The sequence below is a fragment of the Salvelinus sp. IW2-2015 genome, linkage group LG17 (assembly GCF_002910315.2).
Source record: "Salvelinus sp. IW2-2015 linkage group LG17, ASM291031v2, whole genome shotgun sequence".
Classification (NCBI taxonomy): Eukaryota; Metazoa; Chordata; class Actinopteri; order Salmoniformes; family Salmonidae; genus Salvelinus; species Salvelinus sp. IW2-2015.
Genome location: NC_036857.1, coordinates 34780614 through 34801595, shown reverse-complemented (window position 1 = coordinate 34801595; position 20982 = coordinate 34780614). Strand labels below are relative to the sequence as shown.

At 42.3% G+C, this 20982-nt stretch overlaps 2 protein-coding genes across 6 annotated transcripts in view; one reads left to right on the top strand and one right to left on the bottom strand.

Annotated features, from left to right (window-relative positions):
* The window catches only part of LOC111976610 (tyrosine-protein phosphatase non-receptor type 11), a 63611-nt gene extending 53841 nt beyond the window's left edge, over positions 1–9770 (top strand). For 2 of the 4 annotated variants that reach the window (XM_024005575.2, XM_024005572.2), the window contains exons 12-16: positions 261–328; positions 731–882; positions 1261–1364; positions 1533–1660; positions 6166–9770. In XM_024005575.2, the coding sequence (XP_023861343.1) occupies positions 261–328; positions 731–882; positions 1261–1364; positions 1533–1623 (415 nt within the window). In that variant the 3' untranslated portion in view covers positions 1624–1660; positions 6166–9770. Of the gene's footprint in view, positions 1–260; positions 329–730; positions 883–1260; positions 1365–1532; positions 1661–6156 lie in introns of all 4 variants that reach the window. The other 2 variants (XM_024005574.2, XM_024005573.2) reach the window with 2 other exon arrangements.
* Positions 9771–10852: 1082 nt separating this feature from the next.
* On the bottom strand, positions 10853–20404 carry LOC111977214 (RING finger protein 223-like). 2 transcript variants are annotated; one of them, XM_024006574.2, is made up of 3 exons: positions 20066–20398; positions 15786–15941; positions 10853–12879 (listed from the first exon to the last, which is right to left on the bottom strand). In XM_024006574.2, the coding sequence occupies exon 3, from the start codon at positions 12778–12780 to the stop codon at positions 12055–12057; it is 726 nt and encodes a 241-aa protein (XP_023862342.1). In that variant the 5' UTR covers positions 12781–12879; positions 15786–15941; positions 20066–20398; the 3' UTR covers positions 10853–12054. The 2 variants fall into 2 exon arrangements, with proteins under 2 accessions (XP_023862342.1, XP_023862341.1); XM_024006573.2 differs by lacking the exon at positions 15786–15941 and having other exon boundaries at positions 20066–20404.
* Between the last annotated feature and the right edge of the window lie 578 nt (positions 20405–20982).

The following is a 20982-nucleotide window of genomic DNA, read 5'->3' as shown; positions in this document are numbered from 1 at the left end:
AACAAATATATAACTATGGGTCTAGTATTCTAGGACTGTATACATCAAGAGTTGACCATGAATCTGTGTTATACTATACATTGAACAAACCAAAAAGTAGACTGTATTTTCACATTTTACTGTCTTTCTTATAGATTTGGTCATATTTGTAAGTGTAACTTTAGCGAAATGGCAGTTTGGGTCTATGTCTGTTATGAAAGTGCCACCTAATTGTAGTAATATAGTGCTATTGTCTCCTTTGACCCCCCCCCCCCAACCAGTGCAGGAATTGGGAGAACAGGCACCATAATTGTCATTGACATTCTCATTGACGTCATCAACAGACACGGTAAGACAATGTCAAACATTATGGTTACCAGTCCTAACCAAACGTTACCGCTATAAAATCAGTCCTAGCCAAACGTTACAGCTCTGATATCCGCCCTGTCCAAACGTTACAGCTCTGACATCAGTCCTATCCAAACGTTACAGCTCTGACATCAGTCCTACTCAAAACGTTACAGCTCTGATATCAGTCCTGTCCAGACCTTACAGCTCTATCGGTCCTATCCAAACGTTACGGCTGTGATACTGTGTTTTTGGATGACTCTGTATGGAGTAAAGTTTAGGATTTGGGACAAAACTGTGTAACCGTGCTAAATATGCTGCCCTTTTGACCTTTGTGCTTGTGTGTGTACGTGTGTTTGTGTGCGTGCTCGTGTGTGACCGTTTGTGTGTGTGTGTGTTTCAGGATTAGACTGTGATATCGACATCCCCAAGACCATCCAGAGGGTTCGTCAGCAGCGATCAGGCATGGTGCAGACGGAGGCCCAGTATAAGTTCATCTACATGGCCGTCCAGCAGTACATTGACACAGCACAGAAGAGACTGGAGGAGGAACAGGTACCTACCAAACAGTAGCAAAGGAGTAGTGGAAATAGTTCTGTAATATTGTCACTACTGTGGCAGTAGAAGTATTCTAGCAGTAAACGTGGCCCTTTTAGTCACAGTTACTGTATATTAGCAGTGGAAGAGTAGTCGTTTATTACTAAAGGGACTGTCTGGAGCTTAGGTATTGCCTTACAGTTGGAGACCCAAGCATTTGATAATAGCTTGATTCAAAGGAACAATCGAGTTGAACCCGAGTTACAGGTATTACATTTCAGGGTGTCAACAAGCAAAGCATGTTGGCCAGGTGCGCGTTATGCTACCCTGTCTCAATGTTGACCGATCTTCCTTTTCAAGTTCTAAAAACATGGGCTTCTTGTTTACACTTTGCAGAGGAACAAAACGAAGGAGAGGGAGTACTCCAATATCAAATACCCCCAGATGACCAACGCCCGGTCAAAACCCAACATGACTTGTGTGTCACGCTCCTCCTCTGTGTGAGTTGCCCTGCAAATACACACACTGCTCGTAGTTCACAGACAAATGCTGCTCTTACTCTCTCTAAATGCACACTCGATCTCCTTCATATCATTTCATCCACATCCAATGAACATTGTCTGAATGAACGGAATTTCAGCTCACCYTGTTTTGTTTGTGTGATGCAGGGTGACAAATGACAACCCGTCCAGTGTGTATGAGAACTTAAACATCAAGAACCCAAAGAGCTCTGGGAGCAGCAGTAACACCAGGAGGTAAAGTCCAGCCACGGACCTCTGCCTCTCTCAACCTCTCTGTGAGTACTCTATTACGGTGGCTCGTTTAGTTATGACATTATAAAGGCTCATACGTGCTTATAACAAGTTATAAAGCATCATACCGGCAGGATTTAAGTGGTGTTATTGTTATTTAAAATAAAATAAAAAATAATTGATCACTTTTTATTGAGCAACTCCTCCATATACTCTTAAATTACTTTATTTGATTTATATAATGTGTTAATAACCAGCTGACAGGCACCAAAATAAACAGATTCATTAGTAATAGAAATATATATATATATTTTTAAATAAGAACAAATTATTATTTACAATGACGGCCTAGGAACAGTGGGTTAACTGCCTTGTTCAGGGGCAGAACGACAGATTTGTACCTTGTCATCTCGGGAATTCGATCTAGCAACCTTTCAGTTACTGCCCCAACGTTCTAACCACTAGGCTACCTGGTTGTGGTACATGTATGGCACCTGCCTCCCCGGTGAATAATCATTATGGGCGAAGAAGCCTTTACGATAAGATGGATAAGAAAGCATTTTATTGTCTGTTTTGACATAAATGTCCTTTGCGTCATAAAAACGGCTTACATAACATAAAATACAACATACAGAAGATGTGGCGGTCAAGGGGTTATAGAAGTTAAACAGAATAGTTAACCTCAACATTTGAATCAGATTTACCCCTCTACAACTGAAAAAAAMTGTTACAGTACACTCTTAGAATTTTTGGGGGATTAAAGAACCAAAAAGAGTTCTATTACTTGCTTCATATATGGAACCCCTAAAAGTTGTATATACTGCATAACCCTTCTATAGGGTTCTTTGATCAGAACCTTAGAAGCTCTTCTTCAATGAAGAGCCTGAGTGGCGCAGCGGTCTAAGGCACTGCATCTCAGTGTTAGTACCTCCACGTCTCCTGATGTACTGGCCTGTCTCCTGGTAGCGCCTCCATGCTCTGGACACTACGCTGACAGACACAGCAAACCTTCTTGCCACAGCTCGCATTGATGTGCCATCCTGGATGAGCTGCACTACCTGAGCCACTTGTGTGGGTTGTAGACTCCGTCTCATGCTACCACTAGAGTGAAAGCACCGCCAGCATTCAAAAGTGACCAAAACATCAGCCAGGAAGCATAGGAACTGAGAAGTGGTCTGTGGTCACCACCTGCAGAACCACTCCTTTATTGGGGGTGTCTTGCTAATTGCCTATAATTTCCACCTGTTGCACAACAGCATGTGAAATTTATTGTCAATCAGTGTTGCTTCCTAAGTGGACAGTTTGATTTCACAGAAGTGTGATTGACTTGGAGTTACATTGTGTTGTTGACCTCCAGCAGGCCACAAATGTGCATGTGTCAGCATATGGTCTCACAAGGGGTCTGAGGATCTCATCTCGGTACCTAATGGCAGTCAGGCTACCTCTGGCGAGCACATGGAGGGCTGTGCGGCCCCACAAAGAAATGCCACCCCACACCATGACTGACCCATCGCCAAAACGGTCATGCTGGAGGATGTTGCAGGCAGCAGAACGTTCTCCACGGCATCTCCAGACTCTGTCACATGTGCTCATGTGCTCAGTGTGAACCTGCTTTCATCTGTGAAGAGCACAGGGCGCCAGTGGCGAATTTGCCAATCTTGGTGTTCTCTGGCAAATGCCAAACGTCCTGCACGGTGTTGGGCTGTAAGCACAACCCCCACCTGTGGACGTCGGGCCCTCATACCACCCTCATGGAGTCTGTTTCTGACCGTTTGAGCAGACACATGCACATTTGTGGCCTGCTGGAGGTCATTTTGCAGGGCTCTGGCAGTGCACCTCCTTGCACAAAGGCGGAGGTAGCGGTCCTGCTGCTGGGTTGTTGCCCTCCTACGGCCTCCTCCACGTCTCCTGATGTACTGGCCTGTCTCCTGGTAGCGCCTCCATGCTCTGGACACTACGCTGACAGACACAGCAAACCTTTTTGCCACAGATGGAATATATCTGGGGAAGGGTATTAAATCATTTCCAGAGTGTTTAATGTGTCCAAGAGCACAGTAGTCTCCGTCATTGGGAAATGGAAGAGATATGGAACCATCCAGACTCTGCCTAGAGCTGGCTGTCCGACCAATATGAGCAACCAGGCAAGAAGGACATTGGTCAGGGAGGTGACCAAGAACTCAATGACCACTCTTACAGAACTACAGATTTCCTTGGCTGAGATGAGAGAACCTGCCAGAAGGACAACAGTCTTTACAGTACTTCACCAATCTGGGCTTTATGGGAGAGTGACCAGATGGAAGCTTCTCATGAGAAAAAGGCACTTGACAGCACGCCTGGGGCAAACCTTCGACTGGGGCAAAGATTTATATTCCAACAGGACAATGACCCCAAGCATACAGGAAAAACAACARTGGAATGGCTTTAGAACAAGAATGTGCATGAACCCATGTCTCTGGGTACATGAACCCATGTCTCTGGGTTCGCGCCCAGGCTGGGCTGGGTTCGCGCCCAGGCTCTGTCGCAGCCGGCCGCAACCGGGAGATCCGTGGGGCGACGCACAATTGGCATAGCGTCGTCCGGGTTAGGGAGGGTTTGGCCGGTAGGGAGGGTTTGGCCGGTAGGGATATCCTTGTCTCAGTATGTAAAAAAAAATTTTTTTTTAAATGTAATAAAAATGTATGCACTCTACTGTAAGTCGCTCTGGATAAGAGCGTCTGCTAAATGACGTAAATGTAAATGTAAATGTTCAGTTTTGCTTGCCTCGAAGTGAGCATAAAAGGCATTTAGCTCGTCATGGTAGGCTGGGCAGCTTGCGTCTGGGTTTCCCTTTGAAGTCCGTAATAGTTTTCAAGCCCTGCCACATCCGACAAGCGTCAAAGCTGGTGTAGTAGGATTCAATCTTAGTCCTGTATTGACACTTTGCCTGTTTGATGGTTCGTCTGAAGGCATAGCGGGATTTCTTATGAGTGTCCGGATTAGTGTCCCGCTCCTTGAAAGCGGCAGCTCTAGCCTTTAGCCCGAGCTGACAAGGTAAGAATCTGTTGTTCTGCCCCTGAGCAAGGCAGTTAACCCACTGTTCCCCGGGCGCCGAAGACGTGGATGTCGATTAAGGCAGCCCTCCACACCTCTCTGATTCAGAAGGGGGTTAAATGTGAAAGGCACATTTCAGTTGAATGCATTCCCCTTTCCTTTTCTTTTAGCTTGGTGCGGATGTTGCCTGTAATCCATGGCTTCTGGTTGGGATATGTACGTARGGCCACTGTGGGGACAATGTCATCGATGCACTTATTTATGAAGCCAGTGACTGAGGTGGTATACTCCTCAATGCCATTGGATGAGTCACGGAACATATTCGAGTCTGTGCTAGCYAAACAGTCCTGTAGCTTAGCATCCGCATCATCTGTCCACTTCCGTATTGAGTACTGGTACTTCCTGCTTTAGTTTTTGCTTGTAAGCAGGAATCAGGAGGATATAACTATGGTTAATTTTGCCAAATGGAGGGCGGGGGAAAGKTTTGTACATGTCTCTGTGTGTGGAGTAAAAGTGGTCTAGAGTTTTTTWTTTTTTTCCTCTGGTTGCACATGACGGTAGAAATAAGGTGAAAACGGATTTATGTTTGTCTGCATTAAAGTTCCCGGCCACTAGGAGCGCCGCTTCTGGATGAGCATTTTCTTGTTTACTTATGGCCTTATACAGCTCGCTGAGTGRGGTTTTAGTGCCAGAATTGGTTTGTGGTGGTAAATAGACGGCTACGGAAAATATATAGATAGTGTAGTGTTCAACTTATCATGAGGTACTCTACCTCAGGCGAGCAATACTTCGAGACTTCCTTAATATTAGACATCGCACACCAGCTGTTATTGACAAATAGACACACACTACCACCCCTCGTCTTACCAAACATTGCTGTTCTGCCCTGCCAATGRGCTGAAAACCCAGCCAACTGTATATTATCTATGTCGTCGTTTAGCCACGACTCCGTGAAACATAAGATATTACAGTTTTTAATATCCCATTGGTAGGATATTCTCGAACGGAGCTCATCCAGTTTATTCTCTAGTAATTGCACGTTGGCCAATCGAACGGATGGTAGAGGCGAGTTACKCACTTGCTGACGAATTCTCACAAGGCACCCGGATCTTTCCCCTTGTATCTCTGTCTTTTCTTAATGCGAATGAAGGGGGTTTGGGCCTGGTCCAAGAGCAATAGTGTATCCTTCGCGTCAGACTCAAAAAATAGTCTTCCAGTTCGAGGTGAGTAGTCGCTGTTCTGATATCTTGAAGCTCTTTTTGGTTTTAAGAGACGGTAGCAGCAACATTATGTTCAAAATAAGTTACAAACAATGCGAATAAACACACAAAAGCACAATTTGGTTAGGAGCCCGTAAAACGGAAGCCGTCCCCTCCGACGCCATTACTCTGAAGGAGTAGTGATTATAGGATTCATTTAGTTGTCGTGCTCACTACTGTGTTTTTATTGTGTGCTTTTCTATTAGAAGTGGTTCTGTGTAACACGGTGTGCCATTGTGTGTGTGCTTCAGTTTCAGCAGAGGTGCCGCTTCGCCAGCGCCTGATCCATGGGAAGCCTGTGGAGCTCTGGCCCCGGACCCCCTGGCGGTGGACCCTACCTGGGGTGAAGGTGGAGGTCCTGACCCCTCCTAGTCTCTCCCCTTCTGCTGCCCTGCTGGCTGTCTGGAGCATCCCCCTCCACGGAGAGAGGGGTGTAGCGCAGGGTTCTTGTCCTTCTATCTTCACCCCCCACCCCTCTCTCTCTCTCTCTCTCTCTCTCTCTTTGACCTCCACATGACTCCACATGACTTCATGTCTCTTCTACAGGCTCTACCGTTTACTGACAGTGCCTTGTCTACAGACGTGTCTGTAACCCCCCTTCCTCCTCCCACAGTTGTTCCATCTCACCACCCAAACCCCCTATCCATCAACCATCCCACCAGCCCAACAAATGTCCTTTGCTTATTTCTGTTGACTCAAACTAAATCGACAAAAGAAACAAACCATTGTGTACTCTTGTGTGATATCAATGTTTAAGTGATGCTTTGCTCTGTCGTGTTCCATCGTGCGGTGGATGGGACAAGAAAGGATGAAGCTAAGCCATTTGTCACTCTCAGAATTCGCTCCTCTCTCTTTCTCTTTTTCTCTTTCTCTCTCTCTCTCTCTCTCTCTCTCTCTCTCTCTCTCTCTCTCTCTCTCGCTCTCTCTGCTGGCTCTCATCGACTTGAATCAAAGACTTTAGCAATGTTCTATTCTTGCTAGCAGCAGTCATTACTGCAGTGTTGAGCGATTTTACCACGTGAGGCACTGGCGCAGACAAGCTTACTCCTTACTCAACCCTCTCCCATACCTTCATTTTGAAAGTTGAGGAAAGTCAGGGTATTCGCAATGGCCCTTTGTCAGTGAGTTTTTTTTATTTTTTAAAAGTGGATATTTTCCATTTCTATACAGGGAAGTATTTCTTCAATATAGTTTGAGATGTACTTGTTAATCCCACCTGTCCCACCGATGGTCTCTTGTGCCAATAGAAGACATGCTCATCTACTTTAGTGATTCCACCATTGCAGTTGCTGAGCGCCTATTCAGTCAATAATAACAAGCTCCTCTCCAGACTTACTCATGAAATGTTTCTATTTATTTAGTTTGAATCTGTGTCCTTTCAATTGATTCTTGTTTATTTTATTGTTATTATTGGTGTGATTTTGTAATGCACAGGATATGTTTATGTTTTTGTTTATTGGGGGAAATGAAAAAGCGGTGTGGTATTGCCTCCAACGGAAGAAAGATCCAATTCCATTGTTATGAATTGACAAAAAAGCACAATTTTCTGCCCCGCACTTGCTCTGCAGATCCTGGTTGATATGCGGGAAATTAACATAGTTTGAGGTCAACGTTGGCCTCAGAGAAAGTCTGCAAAGGTTTTCATCCTAATCGAATGGCATAACAAACAGGGTTAAACATCTGCCAAGCGAGAGATAGGAGAAGATGGGAGAGGATAGGAGAGAAGTCAGGATTCTAGCCTGGCTCACTGACATGGGCTGCCATCGCTGAAGTCTTTAGCCAAACATTACTGGGCCAGATGGCCTACAGCCCATGATTAAATCATAGATTTATCTCCAAAAAGCAATCTACAAGATGGCTATAATCCAGGCTTGACGATGGTGGGAGTAAAAACCTACGTCAGTGATGATGTCATAAGGAGGGAGGCGCCGCACAGCAAAGAGCCTTCTGTAATATATTTTTACATATACATGTACATAATGGGCAGTGGCTTCTTTCTGACAGACGGCATGCTAACTATTCTTACCATTTTGCATAAAAATCTAATGTTGAAGATGTTCGCACTGGATTTAGCCAGCGGCACAATGATGTCATCCTTTTGAACAAGCCAGTTGTTTGGCTACATAGAGGTTGTGTTACCTGCTGTGTGAGTCGGGCTGTACTTGTACATGGTTCAGGCCTTTTTAACTAAGGCTTGGCAGCACATCTGAGGGCTGCATTTGCTACATCGTCCCTTGCTCGTCCTAACACCAATGCAGTAACTTTCAGTAATACTGAAAGTATGAATTGTCAGTATTTCCCTTTTAGCCGAAATGTCTGTATTTCAGAAAGCACAGCTAAATCAGTCCTAATAGGATACGTCATTCTCGATATTGTATTCATGCTACACTGAACTCCAAAAGTATTGGGACAGTGACACATTATTTTTAGTTTTGGCTCTGTACACCAGCACTTTTTACAATGATACAATGATTACGGATAGTCCTGAATGAATCGTGAATAATGATGAGTGAGGAAGTTAGACACACAAATATCATTATCCCCCCCAGAATGCTAACCTCCCCTGTTATTGTCATGGTGAGAGGTTAGCATGTTTGTGCGTCTGTAACTTACTGACTCGTCATTATTCACGATTCATTCAGGATTCTCCGTAATCACGGTAGCATCCACATTAATGTAGAAGTGTTCAGAAACACTCTATTCTTATTTTCAATAAAAGTGACTCCAAAATGAAACTACATTATTTACCATTCATTTCTTTTGGTCACAAAATAATCTGAAACAGCCAAAACAAACAGCAAATGCATCCAACAAGCTTGTAGAGTCACAAGCTTGATGTAATCATTGCATGCTAGGAATATGGGACTAAATAGTCAACTTTTGACAATTTTAATACACATAAAAGTGAATTTGGCCCAATACTTTTGGTCCCCTAAAATGGGGAGGACTATGTACAAAAAGTGCTGTATTTTCTAAATGGTTCACCTGGTATGGATGAAGTCAGCACTTTAACCTCATATATCATTTCAAAGGTGAAGTGCTGAAGTACAGAGCCAAAACAATAAAAAATGTGTCACTGTCCCGATACTTTTTTAGCTCGCTGTATATTCTGAAATCACTGGTAGCTGTATGTATTTTGAAATGAAGTGGTATGCTATTCTGAAGTGATCACTGAACATTTTGTGCAATTATCTCTCTCCATCGTTCAACTGCCTGCTCAACTCCTAATCTTGCCCAATGAATGAAAAGTGGATTTTTTTTTCTTCTGTTTTCTTAATTATGTTGCACTGATGATCATGATGTTGATGATTTTGTATTGTATTTCACTTTGCCTCTACGGGTCAAAACTTTTTGTTATGTGGTGGAAAAATTGAGGGGCGAATCCTAACTTCTACTTATGAGAAATGTTCACTTATTGATGTAAGTGGGACACTGAGTGAAAACTCGACTTAGGTGGAAATTAGCCCCGAACACAATACTTGAAATTCTGTTTGAAGCTTCTGAGTCCTTTAGCTGAGGGCTTGTGATCTGTGACTGTCAGGATGACCACTGGCTGTTTAAAGAGTACAGTATGATGATAGTCTGCTACACTTATACGCCGTCAGTGTTGTACGTTTTCTTTTCATTTCCTATTTTCTTTTGAAGCATTTTGTTTTCTATAAGATTATTATTTGTGTGTCTATTTGGTGTTATTACACCATTGATAATAACGTCATGATTATGAATTATAAGCTAAACAGGTGTTCTTGGAGGTATACAGTAATTATATCAGTTATTTTATATCTGCTCTTTAAATTTACTTGAATATGATGTCGACATAGTAAAAAAATAAATACTTGTTCTTTTGTTGGTTGCAATATGCCTGATTTGAGTAGTGGTATACTGACTGTTCCTGTGTTTGGATGAAGACATTTCCCCCCCCTCTTGCACTGACTCAAACGCCTTCTGTCCAGGCATATAGCGCTGATGCAATGAGATGGTCAGAAATAACAAAATCATTAAATATTTAATAGTTTAATAAAAAATGTATGAAGGAAATATGATCTCTGCTCATTCCTGTCTCTATGTAATGATAGTTTAGTGCCTTCTTGAATGCTGTAAAAAAATGTGATTTGCTGATGTCCGTGGACAGTTGGCACAACATTTACTTTATAAGCAGGGAAATGTGAAGTGATTTTCTTCTGCAGGAAATGTGTAATTTCTTAGGTAAAAGCTAAATACCAAATAATGCAACTATTTTCTTATGTCATATTTAGTTAGCTATACTTAGTTATACTCCTCTTTTGTTTTTATGCTCTTGTGCGCTGTAATGTGACTTGACAATCAATGTCCATGCCTTTCATAAAACCATATATTTTCCTTTCAGGGGGAATAAATGCATTATTTTAGGAGGAAATCAACTAAAGCACTTATATCTTATAACGTAGCATATCTGTCTAACACACGGTAATACAAGTCTTTCTATAGCGTTTTATTGCATTCTAAAGTAGCTGTTTATCAGCCTCATATCAACACTCACTACTGTAAAGACCACTCACTACTGTAAAGACCACTCACTACTGTAAAGACCATTCACTACTGTAAAGACCACTCACTACTGTAAAGACCACTCACTACTGTAAAGACCACTCACTACTGTAAAGACCACTCACTACTGTAAAGACCACTCACTACTGTTATGACCACTCACTACTGTAAAGACCACTCACTACTGTAAAAAGAGAACCCCCAACTGGATAGGCCACTCCTTACTGTAGCAGGAAGGGTTCACTATTCCTTTGAAGCAGTTTACAACCTTGTTGTTAGWAATAATGGTTGTGTATTGGGAAAAMCATGACTGGTCGTATGGTGTGTGCCCAGATAAGATACTTACAGGAATTACTCTTCTTGAAAAAAACGTACAAAGAAACTTGGAATTCAAACAATCCGCCATCATTGACACAATGGGAAAATCGAATTATTTATTTTTGAAATGTTGAAATGGCATGGGCGACCGAGGAAAAACAAATTGGTACAATTTAAGGCCAAGTGGCAAACAATAATGCAGGGATGGGGGAGTGAGCTTGCAGGTCTGGGCAGGGGAGATGTAGTCATTGTTTGWGTGTCTGTAAGTTGTTAGTATGTATATGTTTGTTTTTGGAATGTAAGAAAATAAGAGAAAATATATATAATACAAATAAAATAAAAAGATTCTAACAGGAAGTGGGAAACAGCAGTCCATGAATCATTAGTTCCTACCAAYGCCACCCATTCATGTCTATGTAATTTTGGTCAATCCTGATTAAGTAAGTGCTGTACAAAGCTGTTCATGAACAAAGCTATGCAATATTTTCCTAAACCTAGACCATGCCTGTGTTGTTTTTCATTTATTGTAGTATGGTAAACTAAATATATATCAAAATAGTACAATGAACAATAGTACATTTATATACACTTACAATTTCAGCATTGTGTTGTGGCATACAATTATTTTCAAATCAGATAAGACAGCTGAACTTTAACATTGTTCTTTAACTGAACATTTTGAGTGGAGGTTTCTAAGGTATTGAGTTTCAATGTCTGCTTTGACTTGGATACACAACAATAATGCCTTCAGTGTGTTGTGAAAGTAATGTCGGACGGATTTGGTTTGAAAAAAATGACCTAGCTGTCAAACTATACTGRTGTACTGTGGCCCACAAATCTGATACTGTAGATATGAATAGATTTCACCCAGATTGTGTCTGAATATTACAACATATTTAATCCACATATTATATTTTTAATACAAAATAACAATTTTATAAAGGAAAATCTCAAACAATATCAGTTAAATCAAAGTGCAAGGATTGGAATTCATGTATGAATTTCATTATGATTGTTATTTGTAACTTTCTTGTCAGAATAATGACGCTGAGCGCACCGTTATCAATTGTTATAGCAATTGGATGGAGTGTGCAGTCTCTCACCGTTTAGTTCTATATTCAGTCTTCTTTGATTCAAATCAAATGTTATTAGTCACAGGTGTAGACCTTACAGTGAAATGCTTCCTTACGAGCCCCTAACTGACAGTCGTGGGCATTAACCACATGGCCTTGTGCCTTTCAATAAGCACTCTGGGGATCTGTGGACTTGTGAACCAGGTATCTGGCCTACTACATACATGTATTTTAATTAAAGGCTCCCTTTGTGAGACTGTGTATCCTGGTGAATGGGGTAGCGGTGGTGGTGGTGGTGACGCCGTGTACTGAGCCCACGGAACGCGGCATGCAGCGCATATTGCCCGTGGTGACAATGCACTGCAGGGGCCACAGCACGATGACCACCAGCAGCACCATCAACATGATGAAGAGCAGCAGCCGCTTCCAGTTGTTTAGATGCTCCAGGAAGCCGATGTGCTGGGGCCATGTCTGAGCAAGGACCTCGCCTGCCTTGCTGGCCCCGATGTCGATGGAGATGCAGGAGGCCGAGGTGGAGCTGGATGATCCGGGGTTGGCCTCCAGTGGCCGCTTGTAGCACAGCTTCTCCCCATCAAGCCACACAGGTTCCTCGTGCTGCTGGTGGCTGGGCAGTTTACACAGTACCTCTTGGCTGGTGGCCAGGGCAGGCGGACCCTCCTTGGTTAGGAGGGTAGGGTGGCGGCAGAATGGACAAGGGATCTTGCTGCTGCCTCCTCCTTCCTGCTCCCCTAGCGAAATGGCCATGAGGCGCGACAGGCACTCCAGGCAGAAGGTGTGGGAACAGTCCAGCAGCTTGGGCGTCTTGAAGACATTGTCGTAGGTGTTGTAGCAGATAGAGCACTCGGGTTGGCTACCAAAAGCAACCATTTTGTCCAGGTCCACATTCTCTTCCAGGGGCCTCACCTTGGTGTGCCACACCTGAAGGATCTGCGCCATCTTTAAGGGGTGTTCTGTATCCTTTTCTCCCTTTCTTTGGTCTTGATTGTCACACCCTCTTTTTCCCCCTGTCTCTTCTTTGTTTTTGGTGTGGATTATCTGAGAATGAATGAAAATCCAGATTATTTATATTTTAATGACATGTTCAGATAGTTTATAGTAAAATAACGGAGCTTGACACCATGTAACATCTATTTTTAGCATCAAGCAGTGTGTACATAATCCCAAATGGTTAACAGGATTTCATTCAAGAGAATATTATAAAGTAGGTCATAAAAGTTTACGTCCTCATGCAGGCYGAGTTGCAATACCATTATGTTATTCCCTTCAGAATATGATTACATTCTGACCTAATTTAAGGTGATTACACTCACAGTAGTCACAAATAATTCAGCAGTTGGTGGAATTGAATCATAAAGTAAGGTGTATAAATGTCATYTATTTTTACATATTTACATACAGTTGAAGTCGGAAGTTTACATACACCTTAGCCAAATACATTTAAACTCAGGTTTTCACAATTCCTTACATTTAATCCTAGTAAAAATTCACTGTCTTAGGTCAGTTAGGATCACCACTTTATTTTAAGAATGTGAAGTGTCAGAATAATAGTAGAGAGAATGATTTATTTCAGCTTTTATTTATTTCATCACAGTTTACATACACTCAATTAGTAATGCCTTTAAATTGTTTAACTTGGGTCAAACGWTTCGGGTAGCTTTCCACAACCTTCCCACAATAAGTTGGGTGAATTTTGTCCCATTCCTCCTGACAGAGCTGGTGTAACTGAGTCAGGTTTGTAGGCCTCCTTGCTCCCACACGCTTTTTCAGTTCTGCCCTCAAATTTTCTATGGGATTGAGGTCAGGGCTTTGTGATGGCCTCCAATACCTTGACTTTGTTGTCCTTAAGCCATTTTGCCACAACTTTGGAAGTATGCTTGGGGTCATTGTCCATTTGGAAGATCCATTTGCAACCAAGCTTTAACTTCTTGACTTATGTCTTGACTTATATATCCACATAATTGTCCATCCTCATGATGCCATCTATTTTGTGAAGTGCACCAGTCCCTCCTGCAGCAAAGCACCCCCACAACATGATGCTGCCACCCCCGTGCTTCACAGTTGGGATGGTGTTCTTCGGTTTGCAAGCCTCACCCTTTTTCCTCCAAACATATCAATGGTCAAAATGGCCAAACAGTTCTATTTTTGTTTCATCAGACRAGAGGACATTTCTCCAAAAAGTACGATCTTTGTCCCCATGTGCAGTTGCAAACCATAGTCTGGCTTTTTTATGGCGGTTTTGGAGCAGTGGCTTCTTCCTTGCTGAGCGGCCTTTCAAGTTATGTCAATATAGGATTCGTTTTACCATGGATATAGATACTTTTGTACCTGTTTCCTCCAGCATCTTCACAAGGCCCTTTGCTGTTGTTCTGGGATTGATTTGCACTTTTTGCACCYAAGTACATTCATCTCCAGGAGACAGCACGCGTCTCCTTCCTGCGTACTTTTGTTTGTACAGATGAATGTGGTATCTTGAGGAGTTTGGAAATTGCTTGCAAGTATGAAACAGACTTGTGGAGGTCTACATTTGTTTTTCAGGGGTCATGGCTGATTTCTTTTGATTTTCCCATGATGTCAAGCAAAGAGGCACTGAGTTTGAAGGTAGGCCTTGAAAAACATCCACAGGTACACCTCCAATTGACTCAAATTATGTCAATTAGCCTATCAGAAGCTTCTAAAGCCATGACATCATTTTCTGGAATTTTCCAAGCTGTTTAAAGGCACAGTCAACTTCGTGTTTGTAAACTTCTGACCCACTGGAATTGTGATACAGTGAATTGTAAGTGAAATAATCTGTCTATAAACAATTGTTGGAAAAATTACTTGTTTCATGCACAAAGTAGATGTCCTTACCAATTTGCCAAAACTATAATTTGTTAACAAGAAATTTGTGGAGTGGTTGAAAAACGAGTTTTAATGACTCCAACCTAAGTGTATGTGAACTTCCGACTTCAACTGTATATCGGTCCCAAGCCAAATCATCCTATCAAAAACATTCTGACATCAAAATGTACATTCATGAGTTTAATTCAATACTGTGACAACAAAAATTTGGTCAACCAAACAAAAACCTGATCTAAAAACAGCATTTATAAGAATTATGTAAATACAGAAAATGTTTGCTCTGTGGGATATGAATATTCAAATAGTATGTGACAACTGTGTTCAATTTGGAGTTTGTGACAGCAACTATATGAGTCTATTACGGTATAATAGACACTATTTCCTGGGCAGAAATGTATGAAATTGACTCTTGTATCCACAAAACCTCACCCATTGTCTTATACCCATGTCTGTAATCTGTCTGTAAGTGTTTTAAGTCTGTTTAGTAGCTATAAAAAGCTCAGGAAAACATCAGGAATTAAAGCTTCAAGCAGCATTGCCGGGGTTACGCTGTGTGCCCGCTGTGCCATCATCAGGACAAATTGGACACATTGCCCTTGGACGAGTTACTTCTACTATTTACCATGCTTGCCAAATATCAGAACTCAAATTCAAACTGATCATGCAATATTATTTGCTTTTGATGCATTTTGGACCATTTTCAATAATGTTGACTACTTTAAACGTCTTCTTTTCCAGAACCACTGGACCGATCGGGACAAAATTCTCCAAAACTCCAGCTGAAACAATATGAGCCAATGAGCTTGCATGAATGGTTTTTCCTATCCAACAGTGCCACAATGTGGCCAAACTCAACCATATTTTACAGGTTAGCTAGACTCATATCCTTGAGTATATGTGCCAAATTTGAGTCAAACAGATCAAGATATTTGCCCGTTATGTGCTTGCATATGTTGAGTCTTCACAGTGTTTGGAACATGCACCAAGATTTGTTACATTACGATTATCCGTGACTGATTTATATGCATTTATGTGCAGACCATGCCCACGTGAATGTTCYTTGGTCAGTTTGACATAACATACTAAGTTTTTTGACGCACTAGCCTGGATTATAGTGTGTTTGCAGTCCTTTGTCCATCGATGCCATATATCAAGTTTTGCCAAGATCAGCCATTCGGTGTCAGAGGTGTAGCGTGTTTTTCACGAAATCCATGATGGCTTCTTGAGGCAAATATTTCCCTTGTGAGCAGAGGGACCTGTGGAATAAATTACATGACACTAGGTCACACGGGTGCAATGGCTGACCTTTCAAAGTTAGCATTTTCAACTGCTTGTTATAGTGCCACCATGTGGCCAATTGGCATGGTATCGCACTTGGGTCTTTACCATGTTGCTAAGTTGCACAGTCCTGGGCCTTTTCATCTCACAAGAGTTAGCATTTTTTTCACCAAAACAGGAACATAATAATAATGAACTGGAACATATACAATAGACTTTCACCAGCTTTTCTGCTGAACCCCCTAATTATCACAATGCAATACTTCTTTAAGATCTTCTATGGAGAAAACCCCTTCCATTCTAATGAGTCCTGTGCGGATGTGACCATCGAGCAAAACGGACAACCCAAGCATGTTCGTGAGTGTCTAAGCTTTCCATGATGGGGTCATTGTCTGTAGCTCAAACCGTTTGGACTTTGGAGATGTTTCCGTGAGAACAACCTATTTTGGCATGTTGTCTCACAAACTGTGCTTTAGCACAGCAGAGGCGTGTGGCTGCTATGGGCGTGTCCAGGGCAACAGAAAGTCCGTAGCTGAAACACGGACTCGGGAGGTGTTCAGAACCACTCCCATTTCAGCTCTTTCATATTGGGGCGCTGTATTGAAGCCACCGTGCAGCCATCTTGGTACTCATCTATTGTAAGAAAAGATTTTTGGAAACATCTACATTGATAAATGTATTCTATTACAGACACTTTAATGCATACTTTTAACTAATATTACGTGAGCTAAACATTACAAAAATATATTTAAAAAAAATCTATATTTAGAAAATAGTAAAAATAAAGAAAAACCCTTGAATGAGTCGGTGTGTCCAGACTTTTGACTGGTACTGCACATCATTGCTTACTACCAACTAAACCCACTGTGAAGTCATTAGGCAACCTCTTGCATCCCCTGGGCAATGTTCATCAGGGAAATGTTGTGAAACGTTGTCGATAGAAATGTTATGAATAGAGCTGACACAATTGGTCATTCTACCTGTCAGAGGCATTTTTGTTCTACATCAAATATATCATTTATTTCACTTTTATTTAACCAGGAAAGACCCTTGAGTTAAGAAACCTCTTTTACGAGGGCGATCAGGAAACCTATATGATCTATATCTGAGCATTTCACAAACGCTGTGCACCGGCTGAATGAGGCCCAGCTGTTTAAATCATCTTTCTAGTGAGTGGGGAACAGTTATGTGGGACTCTCATCAGGCAGTACTAGGGATGGACACAGAGCTCTTTGTTATTCCCGGTTTTCGCAGACGTCAGGATGAGCACCCTTCACAGGGACCTCCCTCTGGCCAGAGCCTCAAAGTCACCCAGCCAACCATCAGTCTGATCAACAGACAGATAGTGTTATAGCACCACCACTATTGTACCACAACCATTAGCCATTAGCCATCCAGTATTGTATACCCTGAGTCAATCCAGTCCTTAACGATTACAAGCATACCCATGACGTGATGCAGCCACCACTATGCGTTTAATATGGAGAGTGGTACTCAGTAATGTGTTGTATTGGATTTGCCCCAAACATAACATTGTATTCAGGACAAAAAGTTAATAACTTTGCCACATTTCTTACAGTATTACTTTAGTGCCTTGTTGCAAACAGGATCCATGTTTTGGAATATTTTTATTCTGTACAATCTTCCTTCTTTTCACTCTGTCAATTAGGTTAGTATTGTGGAGTAACTACAATGTTGTTGATCCATCCTCAATTTTCTCCTATCACAGCCATTAAAATGTTTTAAAGTCACCATCAGCCTCATTGTGAAATCCCTGAGCAGTTTCCTTCCTCTTTGGCAACTGAGTTAAGAAAGACACCTGTATCTTTGTGGGTATATTGATACACCATCCAAAGTGTAATTAATAACTTCACCATGCTCAAAGGGCTATTCAACTATTTCATCTTGCCATAACAAAGGGGTTAATAACGTATTGACTCAAGACATTTCACCTTTTCATTTTTTATTACTTTGTAAAATTTCTAAAAACATATTTCCACTTTGACATTATGGGATATTGTGTGTGACAAAATATCTCAATATAATACATTTTAAATCATGGCTGTAACACCACAAAATGTGGAAAAAGTCAAGGGGTGTGAATACTTTCTGAAGGCACTGTAACTACATATGCCACTTCCTGACAAATGACAAACTTTCTGGTATTGGTTTGGGTGTGATTGACACCTGTGTTCCTCTAATGCAGGATAGGTAGGTAGCTAGTAGGTACAGGACAGGTGATACAGTAGCTGTGTTGAGGAGGTTGGGGGGGGGGGGGGTTGAGTTGCATGTGTTCCTCCTCGCCACACAGCAGCCCTACCCCTCTCTGTCCGGGCCCAGCTCTGCCAGCTCTGCCAGCCGGCTGGTACAATGTGTCTGCTTGTTCTTCCTGTCCTCTCATTGCTCCATCTACCTGTTGGCATTCCTGCAGAGCCAGCCTCTGCCCAGGCCTCCTGTCTCTCTCTCTATCTACAGTATCTCCCTCTCTCTCTCTCTCTCTCTCTCTCACACACACCACCATTTCAGACACAGAAACAATTGGAGGCCCCCAAAAGAAGTCTTGATGGATCCCCTAAATTCCTACGCAAACTACAATGCAACTGCTCTGATGTTGGAAACAATGTAAAACAATCAACTAAGTAGAACAAGTGAGAATATCTGCAGCTTATCTGTGGCCTATGTGTTTAATTCCAACCTTTGTTAAACTTGTTATACCACTAATAACCTCCCACGATCCCAATCCACTGTTTGCACTTCAGGTAGAAGTTACCCCCAAAGCACAGATCTAAGATCAGCTTACCATCCCTAACTCCTAGCTGGAACAATCAGGTTTATTTAACAGTCAACAAACCACAACACCGACCACATTTCAGTGCTTATAGGCACATTTTAGTGTGTGGGACCACTGACAGTTAGTCATTAATATAATCTTTGTCAGGCAAGTCGGACCTGATTATCTACCACAGGACCATGAGGAATGAGAGCCTTTGTTTTGCCTTGCAGACTGGTGCTCCCTGAAGTTTCAACCCTTCCTCCCTGCCTGCCCTGTCTCTATCTATACGACCCGCTTTGGCTATCAGCGGCACGTTTTCACCCTATCGACATTTTAGCCGAGTGACCCGGTTTTGTGACTGCCTCCAAATCTATCCATGCTGCCTGAGCTGAGATATTTTGTGTTGTTAAGTGTTGTGTTTTTCAGATTCTCAGAGTGGAATCTTAGCTTGTTTAAAGTCGTTGGTAACATTTGATGTCTTTCATGAATAAATCTTTATACATGTGTATCAATGTTTACAATTAATTAAATACGTATTTATTAACAGTTTATAAATAGTTCATCAATGCTTATTCATGATAGCTATTTTAAAGTGTTACCAAGTCTTCCTTTTTGAATGGTAAGCTAAGCTAAGTGCAGTAGGCTGCAGTGCCTACGATTCTACGAAGCAAAGCAGGTAGAGTTATGTGTTGACTTTTTAGGGCAGCAGCTGTTGTTTTCAACTGACTAGCGTGGCCAGAGGTGGACTGGGACCAGAAATCGTCTCTGGAATTTCTAACACAACAGACCATTTTTTTCCCTTTGTGGCCCCCACAACAGCCAATCGTTTTCCCTTGAGGCCCCTACACCAGCCCATTTTATTCCTTGAGACCTCCATTATTAGCCAGATAATAATCATTTAGCTAAAAAAAAAATGTACATGTCCACTTCGGCTAAAAATGGTCCAGCCCATCTGGCACCAAATGCTCGAAATGCCAGATGACTTGTCCACCCCTGAGCGTGGCCTTTGTGTTCTTCAGCTGTGTGTATTTTGAGGTCAGCTGGTGCATAGACAGTTCAACTGCCTTTCTCTTCCATTGCTGCTCTACCTGTTCTCCGATTCTAAAGTAAACGTAACTTGATCCTCGGAAACGTGAGGTGTGCAACAGCATACAGTTCTCCTCAGAAAACCTGCTCTGATATGAAGTTAATTGATCCACATGTGAAAACATCATCTAAAACAACATGTTTTATCCTGTATCAGCTGGGACAATCTCATATGTTTGCACTCTATACATATAAGCTTAGGTCAGCAAAAGTTTTAAAGTTCCTGCTTAAGTTTCCTCTTACCTGTATAGTGATACTATTGTCAGATGACCCTCTTTCTCTTTCTAGTGTATTACAGGTATTTCCTGATCGATTCTTCCTTCTGTAGACAAAAACACATCTTCAGGCCAAGTTGGACGACTGGGGGGGTCCCACGGAGGAGGTGTGAATTGTGGGGATCACTCTGCAGCTACAGTATTCCCTGGTCATTGGAAGCTAAACGAATGGAAGTCAAGCAAGCTGCAGGTGTGCTCTAACAAAGCCTTCACAGTGGCATGAGGTGTTTGCATTTGCCCAGGGGTCCTTCTCTCTCTGTCCGTTGGTCGTCTCTCACCTGCTCTACTCTGCCCGACTCCCTTTTCAGCTCTCTATGCAAATGACACTGCAGGCAGGGGAACAAAAAGGTGGCCTTGAGGGAGTGTCTGAAGGGGTAGGACAAGGGGGGGAGGGGGGAGGGATAGGCTAAGGAGGCTCCAACACATTCTTGCCTCTCTACCTTACACTCCCTTTCCTTACTCCCCATCTCCTTCCCCCTCTCTCTCTCCTCTCTTTCTCTCTCCCTTATATCCCACCAACACACTCATGCAAAAACACACTGAGACAATCAAATCAAATGTTGTTACTGCTCTTACCCTATGACAGGTAAGGTTGGGAGTGTTCAGATAGGGTGTTGCCACCCAGCCTATCTAACTGTTCTCAGGGCCTTCCCATCTACTGTGTGTGATCACACGTGTAAAATAGTATAAGATTCACAGCGCATCAGACCACATGAATGGGTTTGTACTGTCATAACACATCTCTTAGAGACGGCATTTGTCACTGACAAGCTCATTGCAGTCCCTTCTGCTTTAGACACTCATTTGTGGTTACACGTGAAAGTTTACCTGGGTCCCTTTAAGGTTGCAAAATTCCGGTAACTTTCCAAAAAATTCCCAGGTTTC